Genomic DNA, 12,466 nt, shown 5'->3' with positions numbered 1-12,466 from the left:
AACTCCCTGTGGCTTCCGCTGCCAAGGCCCAGATGGAAGTTTGACCAAAGGCCTTGTACACAGCTGTGTGGTGTGCAACGAGATAACAGATGCATAATCAATCCTAAAGACTAGGTACAACCTCAGGCATCTGTTCCTGGCGATACACTATGTACAAGCCTGCAGGATTATTTACTCACAGGCTAACCAAACATGCCAATCCCATACAATGGGTACCCAAGCAAATTTTCATATGTATTACATTATTGTATATTATATATGTGCTTATTTTCCTCTCCTTTCACTTCAGCGATGGATTAAATCTCCCAAATCTTGTGTGTGCTAAGTCAATAAACGGGCTTGGATTACCCATCACCAAGGCCACTGATTTAGTTTCCATGGAAATATGGATGGAATTGAATCCACAAAACAGCAAAATTCTCAGAAATCCTATGGGAAAATAAGTGTAATCTGACTTATTAATTCACTAAATCAATGGCCCTGCCTAGGACTGGACACGGACACTTGCCTCAATGATTGAAGAACCAGTCTTCGCTGAAAGAATGTCTACACAAGCACATTTACAGAAATACACAAGAATTGATTTGTACACCTGCCTTATAAATGGAGTCCAAAGAGCTTTGATTGTCATAAGACAGCTCAAATGGATGGAGGTTCCACTTTATCTCGTGGTTGTCAACCTACTGGCCAAAGGCTAGGATCTACAGATCGCAACCCATCTCATCTAGTGGAGAGTATTAGTTACTGATGGGCTGCCTGATGTTAACTGTTAGTTCATTTGGCCAGTTAAAGCGTTAGCTAAACGTTAAACTACCTACTTTAGGTATGGTTTTCTTCATTCCCCAGTTGAAAGCTTATTGTATTGTATGTGGAGCTACATTTGAAGAATGAGGAACATCATACCAGTGTTACCAATACCTGAAATACACCAGTGGCAACAAACCGACAGAAGAAATCACACTTAGCAGTACATTCAAATGTTGGGCCAATTCACTTAGTCTGATATTCAATGCATCTCAAATTGCCCCCACTAATTAGTGACAGACCTGCAACCACCAGTACTTCATCCAACTATCCTCTAGCTCAAAATGACCAGTCTAGGCACATCCCAAATTTAGGAGAAAAAAAAACTGTAAATTGCCACAGTTCAAGTGGACATACTACAATCATTTCACAAATTCTACTATGTTTTGTTGAAATACTGGTGACAACAATGCATACTTATGGCAGACAACATACTGTAAGAACACATGAATTGCGAGACGAAAAAAGACCAAGGTTCATCTAGTTCGCCCGCTACCATCCATAGTCACATGATATAATGGAGTAGTTAATCACAGCAAATCAAACCATCAATTAGTCTACAACAGACCCAGACATGAGGCAAGGAAAACCCCAGTGATGGAGCGCTTTGGGAACCACAGGTCCAAAGTCACCTTTTTCATCCCAAGCGGGTCATGTCTCAAATTACTCATAGTATATTCCAAAATATGACTTTCTGAAAGAAATCGATCTAATTTGCATTTGAATCAATTCTATCTGCTTCCACCGTCTCCCGAGGGAGCCCGTTCCATGGACTCACTCACTGAAATACTGTTTCCGCAGATTCATTCTGAATTTACCCCCCCCATCAAGTGCAGGCCGTGCCCTCTGGTCCCACTGTTCTGGACACGGTGAAACAGCTGGTCATGGTCTACATTATCCAGTCCCTTCAGAATCCTAAAACAGCAATCATATCGCCCATCAACCTTCTCTTTCCCAGTGAGAACATGGCCAATTTATATAATCGCTCCTCATAATCCAATCCCTCCATCCCCTCAATCATTCTGGTTGCTTTCTTCTGTATCTGTTCAATATCCTCTCTAATGCGGTGACCAGGACTATGCACAGTATGGTATATGGTCACACCAATGATTTATGATATCGCAGCACTATGCAGAAAACAGAGCAGGGAAACTTTAGGACTTAATATTGAGGTCAATTAGAGCAGAAAGTTGGCTGTGGTATTGCGGCCACTGCTGGCCCGGAGTGAGCCCCCTGGAAAGTCTCCATGGACCCCAGTTTGAGAACTACTGATCTAGTAGTATTATATCCAGAACTCTCTGGGACTATGCAACTACAAAGGACAGATTCTCCACTGATCTTGTGGGAACTCTCAGTAAGTAACTCGGACCTCAGGAACTGCTGGACCACGCTACAGGGTCAACAACCTCCCCTCCTTTTGGGAGCTCAAAGTAAGAGAAAAGCCTGGTGTCTTACCTGTCTAAGCAAATCTCCTCTACGCTTTCAGTAACTTCAACGCTGAAGTGGAGCTCTCAAGTCCCTTCAGGAAGCAACATTTCAAGGCCTCATTAAGATGTTATCTGACCTTCAAAGTGATCTTTGACCATTCACAATGAAGTCTAGAGACTCTGGTTGTTCGAGGATATTGGAAGCAGAGGGGGGTGGGGGAAGAGCATAAGCACCAGTCTTGGTTTTAGTTACTGCAAAGGACCTACAGCAGGGCACACAAGTCTCAATTCTAGCTTTGGCTTCAGGGGTTTCCAATTAGCAGCATCACCAGATGGCACAGGTCTCAAACAATGAGCTTAAGGCAAAACTAAACATGTGCCAAAGTCAGAAGACATTGCCTGTGACTGCAAAAACTGAACTAGAACTGCTCAAATTTTTCCTGGACTCTGAAAAATTATAAAGTAGTTGGACTGCATTTGCATTTTCTGACTCGAGCAAATTAGAGCGAGACGCCCTGGATTCCGTTTTGCTCCAGAGTCTGATCTGGTCTTGACTCTGAATTTACACAACTTCAGCACCAATGCAAAGCAACACTATCTGGCATCAGTATAATGTAATGCAGCCTTAAATAGTGGACAGAAGATTAGCTTCTTATCTAGCATAAAACTGCTTACAATGGCAGGAGTAAACAAACTCCGAAGAAATTAGGTTATGTGCAGCAAGGCAATGGCCCAGAAATTCGGGTCTCCACGGGCGAGTACGCGCTAGGTACTCACCCGTGGGCCCGATGGATGTGCCGGTTTCCTGCATGGACTGCGCATGCGTGGGAAACCGGCACTTCCGTTCCTCTGAACGAAGAGGTTCAGAGGTCGAATGCGTGTGCAGGGGAGGCTGCGTGTGCACATCAAACTTAGGTGTTTTTTTTTAATATACAGGTTTTCCCGGGAGGGTAAGCCTGCAGAATTTACACATTTAAAAAGCAGGCGTAAGGCCTGCTTTTTACAAGGTAAGTGGTGAATTAATTAAAACATTTTTTCCACAGGTTTATTATTTTTAAATACTTTAAAGCAAGGTAAGTTTATTTTTAGCCCTTAGAATATAAAATTATTTTTTTCAAAAATGTAAATTATTGTTTAAAAGTTATTTAATGTAATTTATAGTTTATTTAAAAAAAAAATTATTTGAAGGTTTAGTGCTATTTTGGGGCCGTAGTATTTAAAAGTCTTGACAGCACTTCCTGTCAAGACTTATGAATGGAGCATTCCCTGCTACGATTGGCTCCCCGTGGCCCACTTGATCCCAGGGGACACATCGAACTAACTGCGCCCCTGGGATACGCAAGCACTGCGCGCCGGCAGCTGGACCAGGCCCCGGATCGGAATTCCACGGGGCCCTACAGCTCAACGGCCGGCGCGCAAGTTAAGTGCAGGTCGGGGGCTTGCACCCACAGGAAGCCCCCGACCCGAATTTCTGGGCCAATATAAAAACAACAAATTCTCAAGGAGTCACTGGGTGAGGCCAAGCTCTAAAGGGAGAGCACCCTGTGCTACTTTTCCAGTTGGACAGCAGCCCACTTATTTTCAAGTGGAAGTGGAACAAATAAGGATGTCAAAGTTTCCAAAACATACCCAATGCAAGAACAATAAGAGACTCTTCAGTTACCCATCAATCACAACTAGTTTAATTTTTAATTTCTGCTGTTAAGTACCTTAAGAACTCGAGTTTGTTCCTTGAAATCTTCATCCTCGTCAGACTCCGCATCTGGCAAGTGGTAAATCCGAATACCGTGCTCCTCAATCTCATCAAGGATCTTAAAAAGAAATGATAAACATGGTGAAGTAACCAGAAACCAGACTATAAATCAATTGAGTCACTGCCTCATACTGGCTAAAGAAGTCAAATTCAATTTTTATTACACGGGATTGAGATTTAAAAAAATTTTTGGGATCACATTCCTTCATTCCATCCACTTATAGTTAGGATCAATGGGTAATGGCAACCGAATACATCAATTGCCAGTACGACCTATGTTTTGCTGATACTAGTCCACAATTCCTTCAAAACATTAAATCAATGTCCTTGCTCATTAGTAATGCCATCTACAGATTATACACACATGCACGCACAAGAGGAAATGCTGTAAACATAAGGACTGGACTTTAAATTGGAGAGCTGAAGGAGCTGTAGTTCCACTCCCCACAGATTTATTTCCACAAAACAACTTATTCAGAGGACAGCTTCAAGCATGGGGTCTGGTCATTTAGTCAGTTCCATAATTGAAATGGAAATGTTAATAGTTTTCCTCCTTATCTTAATAGCTTGCATTCATAAAGCGCCTTTAATGTAGAAAAATGTTGTATGGTGCATCACCGGAGAAGGGGTGGGTATCGAGCCTTTGTTGGGAGGGTTACGAACAGTGTCTTGGTCAAAGAGGTTATTTGTTAAGATCTTTAAAGATGGGGAGTGAGGAGGGGGGATTTGGGGCCAGAGTTCTGAAGAGCAAGGCCGAGGAGACAGAAGATTCTGCCACAAGCACAGACAAGTTGGGTTAAAGGCCTGGTTTGGTGCTGTATATTCTATGTAAAAGCAGAGCAGCTAGACAGGGCGATATGCAGGAGGCCACAGTTAGAGGACCAGAGGACGGGAGAGGGAGATTTCAAAAAGATAGGGTTGGGTGAGGTTGTGGAAGGATCTGTAGTCAATTTGAAATTTAATCCATTGGGGATGGGGAGCAGTGTAGGTCAGCGAGGATGGGCATGTAGGGATAGTGGGGGACAGGATGCAAGTGGCAGAATTTGACAAATTTTAATTTATGGAGCGTACAGGTTGGGAAGGCACTGGTGAAGTCAGGTCTAGAGTTGCCAAAGTCATGAATAAAAGTTTCTGTAGCAGTGGAAGTATGGTAGGGGCAGAGGTGGAAGCAAGCTGTCCTGATAGTAAATAGAATACGGGATTTGAAGCTCCACTCCGCTCTGGGTTAAAGAATTCTGAGATTGGGAACAGATAGTTCAACCCGAGTGAGCAAACAGGGGAATGGAGTTGAAGGCAAGAGTGCAGAGTTTTTTTTTTTTGCAGGGGCTGAAAGTAATGGTTTCCTAACCAATATTCCATTGTAGGAAATTTTGGCTAATCTATAAATTAATGTTAAACAGACACTCTGATGGCATGGCATTACATAGAATTTGCAGCACAGAAACAGGCCATTTAGCCCAACCGGTCTATGGTGGTGTTTACGAACCTCCTCCCATTCCACCCTATCGGCATATCTTTCTATTCCTTTTCCCCGATATACTTATCTTGCTTCGCCTTAAATGCATCTATGCTATTCACCTCAATACACCATGTGGTAGTGAGTTCCACATTCGTGGGGAATGGACATGGGATCAGTGTTGGGAGATGTACTGAAGCTGACTCCCTGTCTAGAGATAATGGGCCAGTAATTCCAGTCCCAACGCGTGAGTACGGACGGGGTGCTCACGCGTGGGCCCGTTGGAAGTGCCGGATTTCAGCATGCACAGCGCATGCGCGGGAAACCGGCATTTCCTCCAAGGGGTTCAGAGGTCCAACATGTGCGCGCAGGACTCTGCGCGCACGCGTTGAACTTCCTACTTTTTGACAGGTTTGCCAGTGTGTAAGGGCCTGAACTTTTTAGACATATAAAAAGGAGGCGTAAGGACTTGATTCTTTAAGGTAAGTGGTCTATTATTTAAAATTAACATTTTTTCCACAGCCTTATAGTTTTTAAGGACTTTACAGTAAGGTAAGTTTATTTTTAGACCCAATTTCTTAAAAAAATATTTCTCTCAAAAATTTGTTTGTTTAAAATTGTTTTTAAAAGTTATTTATAGTTCATTTAATTAGTGGGATGTTTTTTAAAATTTTATTTAAAGTTTAACTAGTGTTTTGGGCGCCTGTACTTCATGAGTTTGACAGTTCTTACTATCAAACTCATGAATGAAGTTTCCCCTCCCCTGATTGGCTGCACAGTGCTCACCTGATCCCAGCCGGCACATCAAACTAACTACGCCGCTGGATCAGGTAAGCACATCGCGCCGACATCTGAACCGGGCCAGTGACAGGAATTCCAAGCAGGCCCGGGCTTCAGATGTCGGCGCGCCGGGCGAGTGCACATCGGGGGCTTGCCGCGCGCCTAATTTCTGGGCCAGTCACCAGAAGGCAGTACATAGCTGAGGAAAGGTGATGGCCAAAGATAGTGACCGTGTGGGAGCTGGAGGAGAGGCCCATTGCTGGAGATGCACTGGCTCTACTGGTACCGGTAGGATTAAAACCACCCAAGGGCAGTTCCAATGATGTGGACCATGGAGACGACATCGTGGAGGAGAATGGTGTGACTAACTGTACTGAATGGTGCAGAATGATCAGGACCATGATCGCCAAAGCCACATAGGATATTATCCAAGGTTGAAGACTGGCCTGCAGGGATTTTAACTTTCTGCAATTAGTGAGCTGAAAGTCTCGAGCTCTGAATAATAGAATTATATAGCATTTACAACATGCCGGTGTTCATACCCCAGAAGAGCTGCCTCCCATTCTAATTACTTTTACCCACCCTGCCCCCATATCCCTCTATTTCCATCTCCCTCCTGCTCTGCTACGGTTCTTTTCCTATTACTGAACCTGAAACTTAATACGATGTGGGCCAGTCAGGAATTATCCCACCTAAACAACACCTTTGCAGTTTCAAGTTAAAAAAATATTACCAGTGAAGCTCAAAGGGTCGATTAATGCAGCATTTCTGTATACAGGAGCAGAGTATTTCAGTACACAGAGCTCACTGGGGACCTCTGGTAACAAGAGCCTAGTACTGCAGGATTTAGTAGAGATTACCGAGGACCTCTGGTAACAGCAGCCTTGTACTTCAGTGCACAGAGCTCGCCGAAGACCTCTGGTAACAGCAGCCTAATACTGCAGCATTTTAGTACCAAATGGACATGTAAAATACTTGGTCAAGTGGGATTGTAAAAAGGCATTTGGCAACACTGCCCATCTTTGTGGTACTACCTTGAAAGTTGATCTTGTTCCAGAATAGAGGCACTCTTGTCCTGTGTCCTTAATTATTTTAAAGTTGTACAACAATGGACAGTACTGAAAAATGTCTTTGGAAACACACATGTCCAAGACATGAGGCATTTTACTCTGGTCCAACAGGTACTAGAATGATGCAGTACTCGGCTTGTCTCACTCGAGGTCCTCAGTAGTTGGGTTTCCAATACTAGAGGCAGTCAGCTGTAGAAAACTGGAGGTTCTGGAGGCGGAAGTGGACAATCGGCATTTTAATTTACTCCCACAGAGCTTACAATATTTTCTGACTCCTGATCAGTCAGTTCCCAGAATTCATTGACTGGAAATTTCAAATCATCAGTTTATTTTGAACACAAGCCAGCATTAACTGTGCAGGTAACGTGAGAATAGATTAGCCACGAACATAAAACAGAACTCAAAAGTATTTTATAAACACAAATAGTAAAAGAGTAATCAAGGGAAGGGTGGGGCCAATTAGGAACCAAGAGAGATTCTTGTGGAGGCAGAGGGCATGGCTGAGGTGCTAAATATGAGTACTCTGCATCTCTAGTGAAGACAGAAGAGGTGCTGCCAAAGTAGCAGTAAAGAAGGAGGCAGTAGGATAAAAATAGATAGAGAGGAGGTACTTAAAAAGTTGGCAGTCCTCAAAGTAGAAAAGTCACCTGTTCTGGATGGGATGTATCCTAGGTTAGAGGGAAGTATGGATGGAAATTGCAATTCTCCTTGGATATGGGGGTGGTGCCAGAGGATTGAAAATGTTAAATCTGTTTGAAAAAGGGAAGGGGGATAGTCAGCCGATCAGTGGTGAGGAAACTTTTAAAGACACTAATCTGGGACAAAATGAATTGGCATTTGGAAAAGTATGAGCTAATAAGTGAAAGGCAGCACAGATTTATTAAAGGCAAATCGTGTTTGACTAACTTGATCAAGTCCTTTGATAAGAACGGAGAGAGTTGATATGTATATGGATTTTCAAAATGCATTTGACAAAGTACCACATAATAGACTTGTTAGCAAAATTAAAGTCCATGGGATTAAAGGGACAGTTGCAGCATGGATGCAAAATTGGCAGAAGAGACAGAAATCAGTGGGTGAACTGTTGTTTTTCCAGACTGGAGGGAGGTATACAGTGGCGCTCCCCCAGGGGTCAGTATTTGGACCACTGCCCTTTGATATATATTAATGTCCTGGGCTTGGGTATACAGGGCACAATTTCAAGTTTGCAGATGGCACGAAAGTCAGAAATGTAGTAAACAGTGAGGATAGTAACAAACTTCAGGAGGACATAGAGAGACTGGTAAAATAGGTAGACACATGGCAAATGAAATTTAACACAGAAATGTGAAGTGAGGAGAGGTAATATGATCTAAATTGTACAATTTTAAATGCGGTGCAGGAACAGAGACCTGGGGGTATATGTACACAAATTTTTGAAGGTGGCAGGGCCAGCTGAGAAGGCCGTTAATGAAGCCAAGGATCCCATACGCTTTATTAATAAAAGCATAGAGTACAAAAACAAGGAATTTATGCTAAACCTTTATTAAACACTGCTTAGGCCTCAGCTGCAGTATTGTGTCCAATTCTGGGCACCACACATTAGGAAGGATGTCAAGGCCTTGGAGCGGGTGCAGAAGAGATTTACTAGAATGGTACCAGGGATGAGTGACTTCAGTTATGTGGAGAGACTGGAGAAGCCAAGGCTGTTCTCAGAATAGAAAATGTTAAGAGAGATTTGTAGAGGTGATCAAAATCATGAATGGTTTTGATAGAGTAAATAGAAAGAAACTGTTTCCAGTGGCAGAAGGGTCAGTAACCAGAAGACACAGATTTAAAGTGATTGGCAAAGAGCCAGAGGTGAGATGAGGAAATATTTTTTACACAACGAGTTGTTGTGATCTGGAATACACTGCCTGAAAGGGAAGCAGATTCAATAGGAACATTCAAAGGAAAATTGGATAAATACTTGAAGGGAAAACATTTAGAGCTACGTGGAAAGAACGGTGGAGTGGGACTACCGGATGGCCTCCTTCTGTGCTGTATGATGCTATCTCAGCACCTTCATATGAAAACGAATGACTTAAAAACCTGTGGTGTAATTAAATGCAGAAGTGTTTGAAGTAAAGGAGGAGAGCTTGAAGTTAAACAATAAAGTAATACACGAGCACTGGAGTAAGGTGTGTATTCACACATTTAAATGGGAGCCTCTGTGATGTAGCTCAGCTAGAGAGTTTTATTATTCAGCAATTTATAAAAAGCCATTGGTTCTGTTCCAACTCCAGGCATCCATAGAAAGAGGTCCTTAGAGTCTTGCACTTAGAGAACGAACCATATAGCAATGCGAAACAGTTTACCTGTGGCCTGTTCAGGACGAAATGCAACAACCTCTCACCACTGTAAACCTATATCCCTCTGGCCTATGCTAATCTGGGATTGATCCTGTTCCATTCTGAATGCTTCAAGCTGAGCTCAGCCTGACTCACCAGGTAGCACTGTAGCCTGCTGACTGATCCCAGGCCTACGGCCGTACGGTATCCCGCAGACCGAGCCCAGGCGACTGCACCAATGTATCCCACAGACTGAGCCCAGGCCGAGTGCAGCAGGTGCAGTGTATCCCAGACTGACGGCACCAGACGCAGTGTATCCCACAGACTGACCGCACCAGATGCAGTGTATCCCACAGACTGACCGCACCAGATGCAGTGTATCCCACAGACTGACCGCACCAGATGCAGTGTATCCCACAGACTGACCGCACCAGGCGCAGTGTATCCCAGACTGACCGCACCAGACGCAGTGTATCCCACAGACTGACCGCACCAGATGCAGTGTATCCCACAGACTGACCGCACCAGATGCGGTGTATCCCACAGACTGACCGCACCAGATGCAGTGTAACCCACAGACTGACCACACCAGATGCAGTGTAACCCACAGACTGACCGCACCAGATGCAGTGTATCCCAGACTGACCGCACCAGACGCAGTGTATCCCACAGACTGACCGCACCAGGCGCAGTGTATCCCAGACTGACCGCACCAGACGCAGTGTATCCCAGACTGACCGCACCAGATGCAGTGTAACCCACAGACTGACCGCACCAGATGCAGTGTAACCCACAGACTGACCGCACCAGATGCAGTGTAACCCACAGACTGACCGCACCAGATGCAGTGTAACCCACAGACTGACCGCACCAGGTGCAGTGTATCCCAGACTGACCGCACCAGACGCAGTGTATCCCAGACTGACCGCACCAGATGCAGTGTAACCCACAGACTGACCGCACCAGATGCAGTGTAACCCACAGACTGACCGCACCAGACGCAGTTTATCCCAGACTGAGCCCAAGCCAACTATGCCAGTGTATTCCACAGACTCAATGCAGACAACTTGTTCCTCTATTTGTCAAATGTCACTCATGACCTCTTTATTGTCTGTTAAGTTTCTGTATAAACTTTAATTCACCATTATCCAATCGTATTAGCAATTGTACAACTGGACCCTATTCTCCTTTTGAACAAGTGACTCACCTTGAAAAGAATGGAATTGCATTTATATTGCACCTTTCACCGCCTCATGTCATCCCAAAGTGCTTTACAACCAATGAAGTGCTAAAGCAACTCCAATTACAGCAGTATTGCTGGACACACCTGGCCCATGACAATGACTGAGGGGTGGTCAGCCATTGATTAAAGATCCACTGTTTGCAAATTACTTTACACACTTCAATCTTCTTCCTGATTCAATCTGTCCACATGCCTTTCACTGTGATCAAATTTGTCATTTTTAGAACTAACCTTTGGTCCTTTACATGTCTCAACATTAAGTTCCACTGAAACTAGTCCCGGTGCCAGAACCCCACACTACAACCAGTTCTGGCTCTAAATATCCAGCAATACATATTAGAACCAGCTCTAGCCCCCAGTCCCACACAGTGTCCTTACACAGAAAAGAACCAACAACTTTTATTTATATAGTGCTTTTAACATAGAAAAACATCTCAAGGTGCTTCACAGAGGTATAATTAGAAATAAACGAACACCAAGCCAAAGAAGAACATATTAGGAGGGGTGACCAAAAGCTGGGTCAAAGCAATGGGTCTTAAAAAGAGAGAGTTTGAGGGGAAATTCCAAAACATGGGCTTAAATGGCTACCAAGTAGCAGCATTTGAAATTGAGCACGTCGGGTGACCGGGAGCTATCGTAGGTCTGCAAAAACAGGGGTGATGGGTGAGTGGAACTTGGTGTGCGACAGGCTACCAGCAGCAGAGTCTTGGATAAGCTGAAGTTTATGGAGGGTGGAGAATGGGATGAAGGCCAGGAGAGGATTGGAATAGTGGAGTCTGAAAATGACAAAGGCCTGCAGCAACAGATGAGCTGTTGCAGGGGTGGAGGTGAACAATGCTAAGAATATGGAAGTAGGCAGTCTTTCTGATGGTGAGGATCAACAGTTGCAGGAGTATGTGGCAAATGGGAGGGCCAAAGGCTACACAGTTGGCAACTTGAAGTTAGAATTATACATGACTTGGGAGCAATGTTCCCTTTAATTTCTTGGGCCACATGGCCCCCGGCCCCTTCACATTCCCACGCATGCACTTTTTAAAAAGCTGGTGCGTCAGCTGCGTGCGAAGCCCATACAGCTGCACGACCGCACTCCTTAATGGGAACATTGCTTGGAAGAGTGTATTTTTTCCCCCCCCAGTGCAGATGCAGAAGGAAATGGCCGAGGCCTGGTGATCACGACCATGGGAGCAGAGGGACCACTTCAGAGGGCAAGTCAACATTTTGTATGCTAGAAATTTACAGCAAAATGGTAATCGTATGACAGGTATTCCAGTTATATCACAGTTGGGAAAGGAGGCAGCAAAGCAGTTTCTCTCAAAAGATCAGTTTCTCCCAATATGCCTTGAAAGAAGCAAGTCTGATCCAATCAAGTGTTCAAGAGATTCAACTGCATTCTGAAGCCCACAGTAAACTGCACTGCTCATGTACACGACCATTTAACCCATTAAATCAAAAAGGACAAACCATTTCAGATGGCTCCAACTGTTGCTCCGATGTCATTTAAGGTAGCCTGCCATATTTCCCACCCCCCTTATTTAACTCTGCAAATCTATATAACAAGGGTTTAACATTTCTATTCCACAGGTGATCATACTACAGCTCAAGAGCATGCAGTTGAAGTGAAACT

General features: G+C 44.1%; 2 protein-coding genes across 9 annotated transcripts in view; both read right to left on the bottom strand.

Annotated features, from left to right (window-relative positions):
* The window catches only part of thap4 (THAP domain containing 4), a 410,225-nt gene that overhangs the window by 197,704 nt on the left and 200,055 nt on the right, over positions 1 to 12,466 (bottom strand). The gene's annotated exons all lie outside the window — the stretch shown is intronic.
* Positions 1 to 12,466, bottom strand: part of LOC147116101 (septin-2) — a 105,838-nt gene that overhangs the window by 17,861 nt on the left and 75,511 nt on the right. For all 8 annotated transcript variants that reach the window (XM_085990829.1, XM_085990832.1, XM_085990834.1 and 5 more), the window contains one exon: positions 3,941 to 4,042. In XM_085990829.1, coding sequence (XP_085846955.1) covers positions 3,941 to 4,042 — 102 coding nt within the window. The remainder of the gene's footprint in view (positions 1 to 3,940; positions 4,043 to 12,466) is intronic.

The sequence above is a fragment of the Somniosus microcephalus genome, chromosome 6 (assembly GCF_052327205.1).
Source record: "Somniosus microcephalus isolate GS21.2 chromosome 6, FLI_Smic_1.0, whole genome shotgun sequence".
Lineage (NCBI taxonomy): Eukaryota > Metazoa > Chordata > Chondrichthyes > Squaliformes > Somniosidae > Somniosus > Somniosus microcephalus.
This window is presented reverse-complemented; position numbering and strand designations above follow the sequence as displayed.